At 45.2% G+C, this 19,982-nt stretch overlaps 1 protein-coding gene across 2 annotated transcripts; it reads right to left on the reverse strand.

The window, feature by feature from the left end:
* Positions 1-93: 93 nt before the first annotated feature.
* EIF4E2 (eukaryotic translation initiation factor 4E family member 2) lies at positions 94-18,845 on the reverse strand. 2 transcript variants are annotated; one of them, XM_059855621.1, is made up of 8 exons: positions 18,687-18,845; positions 17,834-17,948; positions 16,552-16,686; positions 13,661-13,765; positions 10,683-10,835; positions 10,454-10,590; positions 3,005-3,083; positions 94-564 (listed from the first exon to the last, which is right to left on the reverse strand). In XM_059855621.1, exons 1-7 carry the CDS (start codon positions 18,704-18,706, stop codon positions 3,038-3,040), a joined length of 711 nt encoding a protein of 236 aa, XP_059711604.1. In that variant the 5' UTR covers positions 18,707-18,845; the 3' UTR covers positions 94-564; positions 3,005-3,037. The 2 variants fall into 2 exon arrangements, with proteins under 2 accessions (XP_059711604.1, XP_059711605.1); XM_059855622.1 differs by lacking the exon at positions 3,005-3,083.
* Positions 18,846-19,982: the final 1,137 nt, after the last annotated feature.

Genomic DNA, 19,982 nt, shown 5'->3' on the forward strand with positions numbered 1-19,982 from the left:
GGAGTATAAAGAAGGGGCAGAGATAAAGCAAGCAGCCTGGAGAAATACCACCACACTGAATTTCAAACACAACCAAAAAATGAGAGACTGAAAGAAACAAAGAGACCCAATAATTTATTGGCAGAACTGAAAAGGGGCATTTGAAAACCACAGGGCTGACTCTCAACTGGGATGCTCCTCCCAGCTGCAGAGAGATTTATAATACTGGTATCCCTCAGCAAAAGGCTCTGATGTTGGGGCAGAATCCCAGAGATCCTGCGTGCCATGTAGAGAAAGACAGGAAAGTGCTGCAAGATGTGGCCCCGAGGGCCCGCCGCTAATTGAAAGGCTGCCTCCCGCCCCACTGCTAAAAAAAAGTTTGTGTAAGACAAAATCGGCCTCTATTGTCACCGCTGCTGGAGGGCTTCAGGTGGATCCTTCCCCCAGGGAGGAGTGCGAGAGTGGCCCATGAGTCCCTTCAGAGGTCGGAGGCCACTCTCAGTGCTTTCAACACGGAGAGAGGAGCTTAGTGCCAACTCTTGTTCTCACAATGTGATTTTTGTGTTTCGAAAGCTTGAATTATCCCTGGAAAACAGAGGGAAGAAAAAAAGTGGTTAAAGATGCGCATTCCTTCAGATCACAGCACCTCCCCATTCTCCCCGCTACAGCTACCAGTGTCACTCAAAATCAACACTTGCTAAATCTCCCATGCAGATCTTCCTAACTACAGACTTCTCACACAAGTCAGCTGTCACTCCAGAACCCTTGGAACAGAGGGAGATCCTGGTTCATTCCCATTCAATAAGAAAAAATTGTCATCTCCTGTAAGCAAAGCACATGACAGAATGTGGAAACCTCCCTGATGGATTCTGCTGTTTAAACAACTTGCAAGGTCTCTTCCTTAGCAAACATTTATCTTGGGGATTCTGCTTGGAACACAAATATGCTATCAGACCAACCTCCCCCTGCCTCTGTCCCTCGTATTTAGTCATACTGTCAACAAGTTTAGCTCTCTGATCTCTCCTACCTTAAAAGTATCTAATCTGAAAAGGGTGTTTTCCTCAAGTTTAAATAGACAAGTTTCTTCAGCAGCTTCTACTCACTCAAAGTACAGCCACGAGCCTTGGGGGCTATTGACCAAGGAGTGCTGGTTTGCAAGCTCCCTCAGTACAGTCTCATGGCACTGCAGCAATTGAAGATGGGGCAGATTACAGAAATCTGTTATTGCTTACTGCCAGCCTGTGAGCAGCAACAACAGGCAAGGCATACTCCCACATTAATAGGTAGTGTGTTGAAAAAAAGGAGATTACAATTACTTTGAGAGGATAGGTTTGGCAGGGACAGGGCTGTAAGTTGCCCAAGCCAAAACATTTAGGGACGCCCCAGGACATACCACATAAAATAGCTGAAGAGCAAAGGCAGCAACTTCAGCAGCAAGGTGCTGTGCAGGACTGTGAAATTCCACTCAAATCTGTGAGCTATCATTGTGTGCTGTCAGCAGCTGCATGGCAGCAGTACCAGCACAGGCTGGAACACCTCCAGGAGGTGGGCTGGAGAACTGGAAGAACAGAAGGAAGTAAAAACCACTTTTCAGCATTAAAAAAGTTACTCTGCATGACCTGACAGCAAAAACCATGCTGCAGAAGACTGGGGCTTACCTTTGCACTTGCTAGAAGAGCAGGCTAGGCTGCCACTTGGGAATGTGATTCAGGATTCATTAACTGGATTCTGGTTAATTTGCAACAATGGTTTGGCTTTCTATCCCATATTGGACTTTCACCTGTGCCATCTACCTCAGAAGGACACCACACTTTAGGTAGTTCTTTAGTGGACAGATTTCTCCCTGTATTTTCCTCCTTCTGCCTTTATTAGGGTACCCCAGGCCCTCTGCTCATCCCTGCTCAGCACAATACAGCTGAGAGCTAAATGAACTCTGCCACTGTTTTCCTGTACCATTGGCACATTTGCTGTCTTCAGAGCCTGGTATATCATTAAGTGAGCTGGTTTCCTCTTCCAGAAGGACACATGAATGTCATCTAACAATAACAACACTACCAAATGCCTGTGTAGTATTTTGTAAACACTGGTCCTCACAAAAAACCAAACCCGTGGGGAGAGAGAGGTATTATTTTCACCCATGACTTCAGAGCAAGGTATGATAACACTGCTTGCCCAATGTTGTTGAGGGAGGTTTTGGGATCCCCAGCAGCTTCTCAGAGCTCAGCTGTGTTAGAGCAGCTACATTCCACTGCCCATTTATGGGAACTGAGCAATGTAAATGCTTCCTTCCAGTAGATTCTTCTGCTCTGGCACTCAGCAATCCAGTGATCCCACTTGGCTACAATCAACCCAACTCTCATGGCCAGACCTCTTGCTGGCCTTTCTTAAGGGGCTGCTGTGAGGGAATTGGGCACTGCAGGGAAAAATAATCTGAGCTGTGAGGCTCCCAGCAGCCCTGGGCTCACCTTGGCTATGTTCTCTGCACATCTTGACTGACTACCAGCAGTAGAGAGTGGTTGTCTCATTAGCCACAACATTATTATTTCTACCTACAGTAGCTACTGGGTGTCCTTCCTGAACAAGCTTTTATTGACCAATTAATTTATTCTGTTTCAGTCCACTGTTAAAGAGCTGCGTGTCAGGCCCCAGGTGCCTCTCTCAGTGTCCACCCTCTGGATGTGCTTAGGATTCATTTACCACTCCATACCTGCTTACAGTCAACCCTAGGCAACACATCCAAGCTGAAGACATACCTCTCAGCCTCCTGGGACCAGGTCTGGGATACAAGTGCCTCATACACAGGAAGGACACACTAGCAAAATAGCACACAGCACTTCAACAGAAAATGCTGGTGTCTGGTCAAAAAAAAAAAAAAATTAAAGTAATTTTGACCTTTGGAAAAGAACAAATAGCAGAAAGGGCCCACCATCAGACCCATTAGACAAGAGAACATGCCAGCCCACGAGAAGGTTGGAAGCTGAGAGGTATGCCATGAAGTCACATAGGAAGAAAGATGAGGCCCTACCCTGGGTGTGACAGAGGGAGGGGGAGCGTTCGATCAGCGGCCACTGCTGTTCACCAGGCCATGAAACTCCTCCCAGGCCCTGGCAAGCCAGAGGGAAAAAAAAAAAATGAAATAAAACCAAAAAATAGCACTTCAGATCAAAGGCTTCTTAACTTTTAACAAGAGCAGAAACATTCAATAACGTTTAAAAGGCACTTGTCTTCAGAGAGCAAGGCAATATTCTCTGATAGCCCTAGTGGATAGAAGCATCCTTAAAATCCAGCCAAACATCTGACAGCACAAGGCAGCTTTAGCGTTCTGCACAGCCATGAAGCGTTCCCACTGGCTGCTGATGATAAAGCCACATTAATACCCAGAGACAGGTATGACCTTCCTAGTCACAAATGGAATATCCATTTCCTATTGCTCATAAAATAGACCATGTTACGTCTTCTGGAGGATTATCACATTCCTTGGCTGGTTAAACTCAGCCAGTTACTGGCCTCATGTTTTGCCACATACTGCATATGCAGGTAATCCCCCCAAAAGGGGCTTCTTTCAATGCCACACAGCTTAGCTCTTAGGAAATTCTTTGATCAGGCAGCAGAATCCAATTGTTATTAGGAAGTCTAATTTCCCATTGTAAACCTCCATTGTTAATGACGACCCAGTAAAAACATCACAACTATTTGAAATGAAAATGTTTTTAGATAAGTTAGAGGGACAGGTCCAACACTGCATTCCCTGGTGGAGAACGTTACTGACGGATGAAGGCAGCAGACTGAAAAATTGCTGTCGGTTTTATGAAGGCAGCATACTGAAAACCTCTCAGGGAAAACATGCTGAGGTTAATGTGAGCATGGCTACTATCTTCTAGGATCAGAGACATCAAAGAACCTCATAGTTCTCCATGCCCAGCAAAATAGTACTGGTGCCTACAGCACATGCCAAGCCATTTTCTGAAGCCACAAAGTCCCATGGAGCTGGAGGGACCTTAAAGAGAACCTAGGTCAATCATAAACTCAGACCACCCTCTAGATTTTTTTGCTGGTACTTCTCAGCTACTTCACATTTTGTTTTGTGCGTTGCCTCATCAGGCCACTGCAAAACAATAGGAGAGTCCAGAAATGGAAATCCTGCATTAGTCAGCACCTGTGCCACAACCAGACCACCAACCTGGCTCTTATTTGAGCCTCAGAGTAAAGCTCCCAAATGGAATTTGCAAAAGCAGCCCAGGTGTCACATGCTCTTTCCCAGCAAGTCACAGCCCAAATAAACACTAAGACCTGGGGTTCAGCAGCCTCACTCCAGAAGAAAGTTAGGGAGAAGAGAAACTCTGAATCTGAAGCCCTCTTATTTGCTGGTAGTCTTTGCACATTTCCAGACTTGTCAGAGTCTCCACCTTCACGTCTTCCCTCCAACCTCCCTTGTATCTCTACCACATTCTCATCACCAACAATCACATCTCTCTTTCCTCTCCCATAGTACTTCCAAACTTGTAACTTCTCAGCAGAAGGAACACAAGGACAGATTACTTGTCAACATGATCGATAATTTATTACCCCTTTCACACTAAGGAGTTCCTTGTTCCAACATCTCAATAACATCATGCACAGTCCTTCATCTCTGTCCTCAAAGACAGAGAGAAAAAGCTCTTCCAGCCAAGAATTTTTAATTCGAGACCCTCATATGTATTATAGTACTAATGACTCCAACTATCTGCTGACTTGACTGAAAAAAATCCACCAGGATGTGTCTGTCCTAATGTACCTAAACTATGCTAGGAGAGCAAACTGCTCTCATTCCATACTGAACAAGGCTGCCAGTTAATTTAATCTGGCAGAATCTTTATGACCTGTGACATGCCAAAGGCACAGTGCCAGACAGTCTAAGAGGTTATTTTTATGTATAGACAGTTTTAGTACCTTATTGCCATACTGTCTGCACCGCGATCAGATACTCATTGAATTGATCCCCATCACTTAGATTATTCCCACTGAACAGATGGGACATGGAAATGTTAGGAGGCTAAACAAAGCCAGCCAGAGCTGCTCTTCCACACTCATTCCTGACCCACAACTGTTGAAACTTCCTACCTTCTTCCCCACTGCCCAGGATCAGGAGCCAGACAGAACTCCCTTTAGCCCCAGGAAAGTAAGTTGGAAGAAAAACAAAAATAAAAGAAGCCAAAAAGGAGAAGGAAAAAAAAAAAAAAAAAAGAGGAAGACCCCATCACAAAGAGGAAGGGCAGTCAGTGGCTTCAAGGGGCTTTCCAAATCACTATTGTGCAAGCAGCACTAGCTGTTTTCTGGAAACATTCTCAGTTAAGTCCCAGTAGTTTTCCTCCACTATTTCTCTGTGCAGCCCTGCTCCTTACCTTCTCCTTCCCAAGCTAAAAAGGATTCAGAGAGCTCGGAGTGCACTTATGGTACCTTACAAAGGGCACCAAGGTCTGTCTCTTTTGCCAGCCCACGTGGAACCTCCCAGCACACTGACCACTCACTACACCCTGCAGGTGTCCAGAGCAGCACAGCCTCTTTCTGGGTGATTCCCCTGGGATTTGTTCACAGCCAGACAAGAACTTTTTGACTAACAGATTGAAAAAAAAATCTAGGGTAGTCTTCTTTCACCTGTCTGGCAGTACCTGGAGCAAAGACAATATAACACAATTCAATAAACACAACTGAACTGACCTCCTTGAAAAAAAAAAAAGAAATAAATAGGTTATAGGCACTTTTTTGGTAAGAGACAGGCCACCAAGATAAGGAAGCCTTTCACAAAGTCATGGATACTTCTGAGTAAAGCATATTATGCTGATGGAGAATGAATCACTGAATCCATCAATTCAAAGACCAGGTCTATGCAAGTGCTCTTAGACTTTCAGCACCTGGAAACATCACTGGAACTGGAGAATGGAGTGCTAAATGAATGAAGCCAGTATTGCAGAGACTCAGGAGAAAAGGACAGCTATCAGATCTGGAACCTCACTGCTCTCCTCTAGATTTTATTCCTGCTCTCAGACTTGAATGGATGAGAGTCAAACAATGCAGCTCTAGAGCTGGCAAGACCCAAGGCACCCTGCCTTCCTCTGACAGGCATCAGACAATGTGTAAGGGTCCCCTCTGCAAACCATTTCTCTTTAGGCAAGGTCAACCCTGCCCACTCCATTTAAGACCCAGCCAAAGGCACAGGTGACACAAGTAGAACAGCAGCACTGTGACACAAGTAGAACAGCAGCACTGAGGAGTTCTCCTAAGGTTTTGGAAATTAGCAAGCAAATGGAAACCAGTGTTTTAAAACCACAACAGTTACAGGATTAGCTGAACTCTGCTGTGACAAGGGAGACCTCACAAGCACCCTACCAGCAGCTTACTTGTCTCACAAACACTGATCTTCTTGTGCAACACCTGTCACTTCCACAGTGATTTCTCATCTTAATTCCTCACTTTTTTGCCACTCCTCTCTTTTGCTCAGAGAACCCCACCCCTGCAGTCTTCTTATAGTGCATTATTCCCTCCATAGGATATCCTCTTGTTTCCTACCTACAATATAGGCTGAGGCCATTTCCTCCAAGGGCCTGCAGTGAAATGAACCCAGTGCCAGCTCTATTAAGATCAACTATTCTTCTCATTTACTCGAGCCATCCCATTAGTTATCACTAGTGACTTTGAAAGGAAAGGATAGTTTTATACCCTGCTCAGCTCCCACTGCAGCAGGCACTCAGGAATAAGCAAAGCTTTGTTTCCAGAAAAAGCAGCCTTGCTTTAGAGCTGACAGGACAATCCTTAAAGTCACACAGCAACCAAAACATTTCCACACCAGCCTGCTCAGTGGCAACCTGCTGTTTGCCACTGCTCTGGTCTCTCCTGGCACTGGAAGCAGTGTAGCTGAATTTGCCTGGGATTCCTGGACAGTACTGTGGGTGAGAGCTCTCATGAAAGGAGATGGTCACTGACCACACAGTTATCAGTGCAGAAAAGAAAGGCTGATAAGCCCAGGCTGGGCAAGGCAGCCACGAATGTCACGCTGCAATGCTCAAAGTCAAATGTGAAAGTGATCACTTCCTCTCCACCCCTCTTCCAACTGCAGATACCTGAATATTTTCAGTGGCTTTGCTGAGACATGGCCAGGCTGTTGTTGGCAACATTCTGCTTTCAGAAAAAGTGCACCTGCTACGGCAGCAAAAGAAGTTGGGTATTTTGCCTTTAATTCCAAGCCACAGGAAGTACCACTGTCCATAAGTCACTGTCACTTCTGGACCTTGTCACCTCCAAGGTTAACAACACTGATGAACTGAACCCATTAAGTGGTTCACTGCATCTGAGTGCTCCTCTCTCAGTGCACCTCTGAGGGAACAAAGAGAAGCAATTTCTCTCCAGCTACTGAAACAAGGTAGCCCACAAAATATCACATATGTTCTCTTCAGGTGCTCAGCACTGTAACGTCTAAGATACTATAAATTCCCCGTAATTTAGCAGAGTCCAAGAGATTGTTCTAGCTTTCCTAGCAAGATTGGAAATTCATACCGACTAAGCTGACCCTTCTACTTGCTGGGATTTAGGCAGCTTGTCAATATCACAAGCAAGAGAAAGGACAAACACAGGAAAATTGCAATGAAAGATCTGCTTATCTAGCTAAATGCACAAGCCCCACCACTGAAAGCGGGAAGGGCAGAATGCAGAACAGCTCCTTGGAATAGCTGTGACGCAACAGGTACTTTTCAGATGCAGCTTGGCAGCACCACCACTTTCTGAAACAAAGGGGGCTGCAGCCTCACTGACAACTCATGAAAAATGGTGTCTAGAAATGATTTAATATGGAATACATCATCACAAAAGGAATATACAAAACCTGAAACACAGGGCTTGGGTTCCACAGTGAAAGGCATGCTAGCAATTTCTACAGAAGCATTCATTTACAGTGTGTCAAAAGCTAATCCAGGTCAATTCACTACCTAAAAGTCTAGGTTTTGAGAAATGCCTGTTCTTTTCTTGCTAAGCATGCTCCCTTCCCTGAAGCACAATCAATGCCAATCAAACCCTGCACATGAGCAGAGCTCTAGTGGAGAGATGCAGCCCATACAAATGAAAAATGCCACGAGCCCCCCTCAAAAGGCAGCCCTGACAAAGCCTAGAGCACAGCTCTTCCATTAGAGCTTTTCATGAAACACAGCCAGAGTGTGAATATAGAGTGCTGGCTAGAAAGCCCTCCCCAGTCATAAATCACATGGTACATGTGCAGCATAAGTGGAGTTTATTCATGATGGACAGTATTTCAACAGGACTCGATAGATGGGTGAGGAAAAGGAGCCAGACTTCATGGAGGATAGAACTAGTTACATAAGAGATTCTTTATTAGTGAAAGAACCTTAATGATATGAAACTTATCCAAGCAGAGTCAGACTGAAAGCTGGGGCTGTCCTGCTCTTCTCTGTCACAAAGCAGTCACCATCACCACTCTGCAGCTGCTGCCCCTTGCTGCCTGCTGGTACCAGGCAAGAGAGGCACAAGAAGTTGGTCTGTGCATCACTACACAGAAACTCCACTGACAGCAGTTCTGCTCTGGATTTACACCAGTGCCTTTGGAAGGAGATGCTGGAGAGCACCGCAATCAGACTGCTGCAGCTTAAGCTAGGCAATGGGAAAAAAGGGGCTTTCATGATGCCCTACATGGCAGAAGGTTAATTGCTTAGACCTACCTGACTGGGACATCATCAAAGCAATTCCTACTAACTCTCCTACCCACAGAAGAATGAGTGGGAGACAAGCCAGTTGGCCTCTACTTAAGAATTGCTCCCAGCTGTAATCTGAGCTACTAAACTTGATACCTCCAACACCTGTTATTCTCACACAAGCTCATTTTGCACCACACGTCAGCAGCACAAAATGAAACTCGGATGCTATGCAGGAAGAGAGGGCAGCAAGCACAGCGTGTTACACTGGTGTAGGGAAATGAGGCCACACTACTGCTGCACCATCACTCAAGGCCTTACACCTGCCAGAGCAAAAACAAACACTGCTATAGCAGCATTCTCTGTGCTAGGAAGTGCTGGTGGTGATAGCCCACAAGGGAAAGGCCACATCATTCCCATTCTACACTTGCTACATGAACCACCACCACAGCTTAGGACTGCTGGCTCCACACACAGCTTTTACCACAGAGACTGAGAAAAGTCAAACACCTTCCTGCTCTCACCACAAAGCCGCATCACCACAGCCTGCAGTCTGCTGCTGCTGAACAGGAGTAAAATACTCTGCTGTGTGTCCACATGAGCACGTTGTTATTTCCCTACATGCACAGATAGTCTATAGTGCCCTCTCCTGGCAAAAAGTGCACGAGAAACGTTAGCGGCAAAATCACGGAAAAAAACCATCTCTTTCCTTTCTCTTTCCCACACACACAGGAGGGAGGGCCACATGGAACACTAAATGTCTACAGGCAGTTTCAACGAGGTTTCTATATAATTACTAGTGACCCACACTCAAAATTGGAAGCCAGCTGTCTGCTAGAACCAGGATGGATCCCATCAAACTGTCTGACAGCAGACTGATGACAGCATGATTAAGTGGAACAAGCCAGCATGATGAAACAAAGTCATGAAAGATACTTGCACCTTCATTACAACCAAGATTAGAAAGCTCTCTGCCCCATCAGTGTCTTATTTGTTTTCACTTCTTTTTCTGTGTGCACCTTTTCAAGTATTAATTTAACCAATATGACCTAATCAGTTTATAGTTTAATCAGTTATGACCTATTAGTTTATAATACACTTAAGAAAAAAAGAAAAATAACATATTACTCACCTCTAACTAATACCTATATATGCAATTTTTTTGTCACTTTGTGGGAAATAAAAGTCACCCTGAATGGCCTGATATGGTAAGCTATAATACTTTTATTTAAAAATACAGCTGTGCTCTCTGTGTACCATGATCTTCTAGTCTTGTTAAAGAGCCTCTGTCACCAGGGCCTGGAAGACTTAATATATGACGTTTATTATGATTAGAAATCATTTGTACAGCACTGTAAATTCACACAGCACTTTCCCAAGACCATTTATAAGTCTAATGGCACTATAAATCCCTGTTAGCTTCCGCACTTTATTCTGCAGAATCTCTATTTATTCAAATTATTCTACTCCCCCCACTGCAATCTTGTCTTTGAATACATCGAGCCACAGTCCCACCCTGGGCTGCCCATCACCTGAGTGACAGGCTGGGAGGATTGTTAAAATAACCCTGGATCACACATTTAAAAAAGAAAATGGTTTTGCTCATAGAACCAAACACCCACAACAACAACACAGGAATTTGGCTTTCAAAGCGCGCTGGCAACAACTGCTGCTGTTTGCACTTCAGTTTGCAGGAACAGCCCTAACGCACACGAGCATTTCTGCCAAGGCCCGTGCCGTGCACCGAGCTGCTCGAGCACACATGCAACCTGCAGCACCCCCCGGGCCAGCACACGTACTTGATGCTGTCGGTGTGGGTTTTGTATTCCATGATGGTGTTGGGAGGTAGGTTGAGCACTCTTCGTAACGTGTCGCGTATCCGGGCTGTCGTGGCCTGGTCGCTGGCTGTCTTGTTCCATATGGAGATGATGTCCTCCTGCGGAACGGCATGGGAGGGAGGGGTGAGCACAGGGCACTTTTTGCAGCCCTGCCACACGGAAGCACGTGCCAGTTCTCAAAAGCACTCACCTGGAATCGGACAGAGACGACGGCCCCACAGATTTCTTCCCCCACCATGAACTGCTCTCCCAACATGGCCAGAATAAGATTCTCCCAGCACCGTGATGCTAAGCCCTTCCGCAGACGGATAATCCATTTACCACCATTTTTGTTGGCATCATCCTAGGAAGAAGGGAAATAAATTGATTTGTTTTCTCCTAGCTATTTTTATGCTACCCAAAAGACAGCAGAGCCACAAACAGGAGCAGATATTGATTAGGCGGGGCAAGGAAAGTGTTTCCAAGCAAAAGCATTTTATTTCACTTCTCCCCCATATAAGCAGAGACAGAGGAAAACCACTTACTTTGAATACAAAGTACTTGAAACAATGGTCCTCAGCCTTCCAGACCAAGTTCTATGCTCTGATGACTTGAGTTCTAGTGTTTCGATCCCACTAGCAAAGACTAACACCAGCCTACCAATTTGCACAAACAGACCCAGAGGCAAGGACTTTAAAACTACTCTTAAACTTGAGACAGAGTCACCATTTGTCTAATCCCCTGTCTATGTAGTTCTGCTTGTAAAACAAAATCCCTGTAAAATAGGAGAAGCCCCTCATCATAGAGCATGGAAGGCCAGTAAAGAGTTTGCAAGATGGTACTTTTAAAAGCAAGCAAAAAATTGATAAATATTTTCCTTCCACATTCCAGGAATGGGCTCACAAGTTGTGCTAATACAGAAAGGACCACCCTGTTCTCTGACATTATCACACATCATACAGCTGAATGTTTGCTCCAGACTGTGGTGACCCAGGGAAATAACCAAAATAAGGGGAGAAAGTAAAAGAAAAATTTAATGCTAAGCACCCAGTCTGTCACCTCAATATTGTGATTCTGTATCTTGAAGCTGACAAAGAGTTGGAAACTGCTACAGCCTCCCCTGCTCCCCAGAACGCACAGCTATGTCAAAGAGCAGCTCCTCCTCTGTGCAGAACACTGTGGCATTCTCTGGTACAACACTGTAGCTGGGAAATCTTACAGGGTGAGAGGGGAACAAATTCCATCCAAAGCTGAAGACAGAGAGGTAGGAACAAGTCAAAGAGGTGGCAGTTAGGAAGGGTAAGGGAAGACAGGTCTAGGACAGAAACAGAGAACAAAGAATGACTCAGAGGGGACTGCACAAACCAGGACATCCCTCTCCAGATCCCCAGCAATCCCCTCTGCCAAGCTGGGACACACCTTGAAGATGCCAGGCAAGGCAGCCCAACCCTTCTTAATGAAATAAAGTTAATTTCATTTTAGCCTTGAAGCTTCTCTAGGGCTCAGATAAAACTAAACATTTGTCTGCTCTCTCAGAGACAGCAAGTGCTAACAAAGCAATCCTGAGGAAACATGAAAGTGTCAGCATAACAGCAGCATTCACCTGACTCTTACTTTTCAGGTATGTGCTGGACTGAAAGGGGAAGGTGTCAGCTCCAGACAAACCTCAAAGCATGACAGGAACCATCCAAATCAACATAAGTTCTAGGAATGTGGCAGAATCCTGTGAGAAGCAAACCCCTTTCTGTTAAATGCCCTTGTTTTCCAAGTTGTGAACATTACAGCCTTTAGCCTGGGAGCTGGGTTTAACTCTTCAAAGTTTCCACAATGACTAATGGGCATCAGAAGAGAGTGATCTTGCTAAAAATATCTCAAAGGTGGCTTAGCAGGTTCAAAGCTAAAGAGAGAGCAGTGATTGGGAGGCAGATGCTGTATCATGTGCTTTATGGTCGTTGTTAGTTTTCTTTCAGGTTAAACAAGATTCGGCTCAGTCAAGCATTTGATTTTCCTTCACCAGAATAATAATGATCTGCAGCCCAGTAAATCACCAGGGATTATTATGCTTAGTGCTTCTGACTTTACCAGAAAAGGCACAGATAGATGCAAAAAAGATCAGAGCTACACACAGGCACATATGTACCTATAAGAATGACAGTAACTAAGGATTGGTTTGGAAGAGAATGAAGCATAAACAAAGCCCGACAAAGCACGCAGCAATGGAAGGCCAGAAGTGAGATCTCAGGTCCTCTTCTAGAAATATAAGAAGGAAGTAGGGCCAGAAGTAAAAATACTAAAGAATATCTTCACCTCCATCTTAAAATATCAACTAGAAAATGCTTTATAGAAATTCTGGTATCATTAACTTGGGGACTCTCTGGTCGACACATTGTCTGAGAAACTTGCTCATCAGGATTGCAAAGAGGGTTAAATGTTTTATATAAATAGTATTTGCAGTAACTGGCTATAAAATACCTTGCTTAAAATAATTGCTAATAAGGGTCACATATAAATCTCTCAAGACCAAGCAGTATAATTAGGTACTTCAGAGAAACACATAAAATCCTCATATTGTGAATACTATTGGTCATTGCTGGAAGCAGGCCAGGAACTGGGAGAATGATTTGCTGGGCAAAGATTCTTTTAAAATTTCTTTTAACAGATTTGGATAGAAATAGAAGCAAACTAACGTGCCCTGGAACAAAACCAAACCAAAACAACAACAAAACCAATCCAAAACAAACAAAAAAAGAAAATAGTATATAAAAGGCAAATTTGTTTCTCCATCTCCAGCTCTGTGTGCAGGCTTTTACCCATATGCACCTCCTTGACTGAAAAAGGAGGGTTGGTTTTTATAAGCTTTGTTGGAGAGGTCCAGTCCTTCCAGAGGAAAGCCCTGCACTGCTGTCACTGGAGGCAGCGATGGGGTACCTCCTCCCTTGGCAATGACAGTTCATCAACCTTTGTGGGGGTGCAGCCAGCAACCTCCCCATCCTCCCTCTCTGGCAGCAGGACTGCTAGGTTACATGGACAGAGTTCTGAGGACAAGCTTACAGGAAACACAGACAAAAGGATTTCACCCAAGAAAATCTAATGGAGTGCCATTTAATGACAAGAGTCCGTCTACTGTTGAAGGTTCCCTCCAAAATATTATGGGAAAATATCAAGGCAGAAATGAGAGCTCCAACTCACCTCCCACATGGGTTTGATGCCCTCTTTGAAAAGATGGAAGTCACTGTGGCCTGTCAGGTCCCCAGGACGTACCATGTGACTGTAAAACCGCCAGAACTGTTCCACCTGCAACAACACCAACCACACAGTGAGGCTGCTCAAACTGTTCACAGTCAGGATTGCTATAGAAACAGGCTGCCATTTTTACATCAGCTCCCCAGAGTCACCTTCCCCTCTTCTGTTCTACTCCCTGTCACCAGGGTGTTGATTAGGCAACACAAAAGGCAACAGTAGTGTCAGAGCCTGGGTGCCTATTTCTGACTGGCTCCATTACGCTGTGACCACCTGAAACATTCAATGGGTGCCTCTAAAGTCAGTCTGTTTGTCTGAAGAAATCTGTGCTAAGGTAACAGCTGCTCTGGAGAACAGTTCCAAACATATCTTTTAACTCCTACTGCCCAAACTTTCAATCACTGGGTATGTGTCAAAGGCATCAGCTACAGCCAAGCCTCTTTACCCTGCATAACCACGGCTCTCTGTAACCATGGAAACTGTAGAAGCCTTTAAATAAGACCTTTTTTTAAAATTTAATTTTACTGTATGCAGATTTTAAGAAAAAATATACATTCTGGTGCTAGTTTAAGATTAGAAGGCACTATTCTGAGTTTTTATTTAAACACCTCTTACTTCCTTTTACAGTCTGCCATGGTACACTTGGACCACTTCACTTTGACCAGTTCCATTCTGACACCCCTGTGTCTGCTTGAGAGAATCTGACTGTAAGGCAAGGGATTTATCTTTTATAGTTCTTAAAAGTAGCATATTTATCTTTTGAGAATCTCTGGGTAAGAAAGGATTTGAGAGAGGATGGATCTTTAAAACAAAACAAGGCAGTGGAAGTGGAATTTCCATATTTTAAGAAGACTCTACTCAGTAAGACAATAGCTATTAAGCAGACCAGCAGTGCAGCTGGAGGGGGCAGACATCACCCCAAGCACTGTATCAGAGACCTTAATGACTTGGTCAGCACTTGGAATTCCACTCCAATCTGTGACCTCTGCCATCCAAGATGGAATTTGCTTTTATAGCCAATAAAATTATGAACCAAGACTGAGGAGGGGTCAGAAGCAATCTATTTTTGTGAGACACATCCAAACATCCATGGGGAAATCACACTCCCACAGTGAAGGAACATGCCCTCTAGTGGTTCACATTTCCCAGCTTTTAGAGCTTTCCACTGAAAAGCCAGGAATAAATCTGAATACAGACTAAGCTAGACAATTCTTTCTGAAGTTTGCTCTTCCATCTCCTTAAACGGAATTTGGCCCCAAACACATTATCAAATATGTTGGCCAGCTCTCTCTCCATCCTAACAGAACTGTAGCCAACAATGGCAACAAATTCTCTGTAGCAAAGAGCAGACAATGGAATACTCAACAAGATGGTCTTCCTCTAAGGAGCTAAAAATCAATGCTAAGTCTACACTGATTTATCAGACTGAAAAGTTATTGCCAGAACATCAAGTGGCAGCCACATTTTTCATCCCCTGACCTGAAAGTACTAGCTCACAGAGGCTAACAGGAGCAGTAACTACCCGCAACAACAGGCTCTTCTTCCAAACCTTATCCTGTGTGGATACAGTAACACAACCCAGCTCTCAGACAGGCATATTTTTATGCAGCCTCCAGAAGGAATAAAAGGCTGTTTTTATAAATTATCATATTACAGAGTATATGTACTGGGGGGCAAAATTAACATTTATAAGAGACCCTGAAAAAAACTGGGCAAACACCAGACTTAGAAGAAAAAGGAAGAAAACAACCAACAGACTTCCTAGCCTATAGAACAGTAATGGGGACTCATTTTGCTTATATATATCTTGGGCTCTTGAGGGCAGGTTCACTCTGCCAGCACCATGCAAAAACCTAACACAGCCTGTCCAGGGCATGCTCAAGTTTATTCCAGGAACAAGCAACCACAGAGTGGAAGGAGAAAGGAAGAGCAATTTGCCTTCCAATGAACTAGACTGCAACATCAAACTGCACCTTGTCCATCACTTAGAGACAGACAACAGGCCACCAGCTGTTGGCAAATACACCATGCCAGATGCTTATTCCAAACACAGTCTTTGTGCTGGGAATGTGGGTGGAGAGAAGTGTGTGAGGGACAACACAGGCATGGAACAGAAAAGCTGCTCCTTTCTTCGCTTGCTCCAGCCATAAATTAACTACATGGCTGCTCTTCTTTTTTCCTATTATTATAACTACTACCACGCACAGAGGTCTAGCACAGGGCAGAGGAGAAGTGCTAAAGACACAACTCCCGCTGAAATTCAAGAGCTCAATTGCCTTGGCAAATCACTCACTGCCACCAGGACAGAGGCAGCACACAGGGAGCAGGCCAGGAGGAGCAGGCTGTGTGAGTGACAGTGTTAGCGTTCAGGAACACATAATCACAGAACGATTATATGCAGGTGCTTTTATTGAAGAGTTCTGGGTGTCAGAGGTACACAGACCCAAATGTGATCCCGACATGGTTTCGAGCCAAACATGTTTTATATTCTATCGTTATACAACTTACATATTAACTATTAAACTTACATTGTTCTATTGTACACATTGATTTCATCCAAGCATGGATTTCTCATGATCCCCCTCAAACCCCTAACATAGCTTCTCATGATTCTTTAAACAATAATTATATCTAATCACATCTAACAATTATACCTTTATCATATCCTGACTATGCAGGTGCAGCTTCACACAATCTAGCAAATACAAGGCCTAACATTTCCTAGGGCCTACCATTAACATTTTCCCAGGGCCTACTAAGTCTAACTTTCTCTCTAGCTCCCTGACTTTTCTATGATGTTAGAATGCTTGACTCTCAGGAGGGGACAGCAGGGTACTCACGGAGGCGAAGGTGCCGATCTGTTTGATGTTCTGCTCGTAGCTCTGCGAGCTGGTGGGCCGCCCGGGCGTGCGCCGCGAGTACCAGAAGGTGTAGTTGTACTGCAAGGGGTGCTCGGCTGGCCCCGGCACCACAGCCTGCACAACACAAAGCCTTGGTTACCCCTCCATGCTCCTCTAAAAAGGGCAATGGGCAAAATTGCATTTACAGCATATAAAAGAAACCATTCGAGCCATCACAACTGAATTCTTTTTAGTCCTGAGCCTGTCTCAAAGAAGAAAAAAAAAGACAAACTAAAAAGGGAAATGTGAGACCTTTAACTTTTTCAATTTAAGGGGAAAAAAAAAAACACACTTTCCTCCTCTGGGAAGGATAAACCCCACTTATAATGAATCGTGATTCAAATGCAATTAAAACTCTTTGGTGACACCAACTGCCTTAAGCAACCAACACCCCAGTGCTCTGGGAAGATTAATCTCAGAACTTGTTATGTCAGCTTTGGCAGAGCCCATCACCAGCAGTGGGCAGTGATCACTTTGCAATTTCCAAAACACTAATTTCTGATTAAAAATACTCCTAATGAGCACAAGAGAGGCTAATGAGAGCTCATTAACCAGGAATCAAAACTTACAGAGAAAACCCCAATCAAAGCCCTTATCTTATACTATTTGATATTGTTACAGGAGTTACCAGGGCTTAAATCTCTACTTTCCTTGTGACTTGTGACTATGGCAAGCTTACAAGGGTTGCATTACTTCAGACAGAGCACAGGAGGCATCCTAAACAAGGATTGTTTCCTAAATAAGATGAAAAAAAAAACAAACAACCAAACCAAGGGAGATATAAGCCTTATGCCTTCTTGACCAGGCTATATTACACACAGGGATATATCTTAAATGTTATTTCAACAGTGTCACAAACACTGCCTGCCAAAGCACCTTCAAGCCACTACTGTCCTGTCAGACAGGAGTCCTTTTTCCATGTCCTCTTCCAAATTTGTTTTTGGATGAAAATAAAGTCTTATTTCTCATCTCCATTCAAAAGCCTGGCAAGGTACCAGCAATGTTAGTGAAGGGAGCCTTCACCCCTCAGATGAGAGACCTCAAAATGTGACATCAAATCACTGAAATCAAACATAGTCCCTCTGTCTTCACTGCAGCAGTAACAATGCACTGAGACCACAGCCCTCCAAGACATATTTTCCTTATCCCTGAACTGAGGATTGACTCCCCAGCACTGCCACACCATGCCCTGGCAGAGAAGTGCAGATGGAGTGCACCATACCTTCCTCTTGGTAGTACTCTGTGGTTTCTCACGATCATTCTTTTCCTTCTCACTGTCTTTCTGTGTGTTATTTTCCTCATTCTGGTCATGGTCTCCACTATCATCATCTTTCAATCTGGTAAAGAAAAATAACAAAGAGAGCCATCACACAGCTCAGAAGGTTCATACCAAGCCCAGGTAGTTCTCTGCTCCGAAGCTCCTCCTTGGTACAAGGGCCACCACAGTTTGGACAACTACACTTGACAACCCACACAGTTAAAACTACTTCTGCTTTCATGCCCATCACAGGTATCTTGGACAAGCACTTTTAAACCTAAGTGAACAACAACGCAGCTTTTGGGAACAAACTCAAGTAGTTTGTGCTGGATACTGATCTGCCACAGGAAACCCCAGTTCTCGTTAAGGCTCCCTGCTATTCAGGGGTCCCACACGAAGACCTGTCACCGTACCTCTGCTGACTCTTTCTCACCCCGCTCCCCACGCCCCCCAGCATTGCAGAGGCAGCGCCTGGGGCGAGCAGACACCGCGCCTTCAGCCAGCACCCCACAGGTCTCTCCGCCCGCCCCATTCCCTGCCAAGGGCCGGAAAAGGCGAGAGACAAGCGGGGCAACGAGGTAGCCCACGACTCCCCGGTGCGGGCCTGCCACCGGCCCACCGCCCACACCTCTCGGTCCCGCGTCCCCTCGGGGCCAGGCCGGGCCCCGGCAGCAGGGACGGGGCTGTGCGTAGCCCCGTGACTCATCGCGTCTCGCCCGCCCGGCGCCGGGGCAGCGGCGGGAGGCGCCGGCGGGGCTCGGGGCCGTGCAGGCCCCGCAGCAGGGACGGGCCGGGGCGGCTCGGGGGTGACACTCACGCGTCGAATTTGTTGTTCATCGTCGCTCGCTGCCGCCGCCACCCCCGTTCGCCTCAGCGACTTCCGCCCTGCTGAGTCCGCCCGCGAAACTCTTCCGCCGCTTCCGGCGGCTCCGCCATACCCTCCCTCGTTTCCCCCCGGAGCCGTAACACCGCGCACGGCGGGCGGGAAAGGGAAGGCGCCGCCGGGAGCGCCCCTCAGGGCAGCGCCGCCATCTTGGGTGTGGCGTGGCTGGCGCCGGGAGCGAGCCAGAGTTAGAAATTATTTACACAATTAATTTTGCTCTGGTAAATACAGTCTGAGAACTCAGTTACTCTTCAAAGGGTTTTCCCACCTTGCCTCCTATGGCGACAGGGAACCCCAGCTCGACGCCCTCCCCGTTGCTCTTTCCTTCGTGTACAGTGAGGGATGACGCAGAAAATGGGGGAAATGTCCCAGTAAAGAGCCTGCAAGCCCCTGAAGTGATAATGGACACTTCACAGAGGATAAGGGCGAAAGTCCCTCCTTCAGCCTCTCCTTGCACTTCATGAATCTGCTCCCACATTACTCCATGAGAGCAGAGTCTTTTCTCAGTGCTTTGCAAATCTCTTCCCAGCAATTTCTGCTATCTGGAAGAGTTAGTAAATAGAGTTCCGAGTGCCGTAGTTTCTGTTTATCAATTTGTGATGTGGAAAGAGTAAAAAAAATCGTTGCCTGTGTAATCCAGGTGCTTATGCTAAGCAAGCAAAGCAAAAACCCCATATTAAGTCCCAAAATGTTATAACTTGGTGTAACTCGGTCTACTTAAAACTTATTTATGCTAAACCACTAATATCTCTCATCAGTCTGTCAATCAGGAACATGAAAAAATGGTATTCAGCATATATAAGGCACTACATATCCTCTGTCCTATAGTGTGAGAGTGTATTCATCCTTGTAAAGCACAGTAATGTAATGCTGGTATTCCTACCTTACAGTTGGAAAGCAAAAGTAATGGGTGTCTCGGGAATATCCCTGAAATCCCAGGAGAATGGCAGAAGAGGGAAAAGGGCCCCCCAAGTCCTAGGCTAACTATCCTTACACTGGCCCTTCCATCCTGTTGCCTTACGGGCTCAAACCTTTGTTCATGACCTTAGAAGACATGGAAGATTATTTAGAAATAAATAGTAGCAGAAATAGTTCAAAAACTCATGAAGAATTTTCTGTTTGGTAACAAAAGGGGTCTCTAAATGGGATCTGTGTGCTCTGAAGACCAGCAGTTTACCAAAATACTTCAGAAAATTGTGTTACACAAATCACTATGGAGACCTGCTCATA

Source organism: Haemorhous mexicanus, chromosome 10, assembly GCF_027477595.1.
Source record: "Haemorhous mexicanus isolate bHaeMex1 chromosome 10, bHaeMex1.pri, whole genome shotgun sequence".
Lineage (NCBI taxonomy): Eukaryota > Metazoa > Chordata > Aves > Passeriformes > Fringillidae > Haemorhous > Haemorhous mexicanus.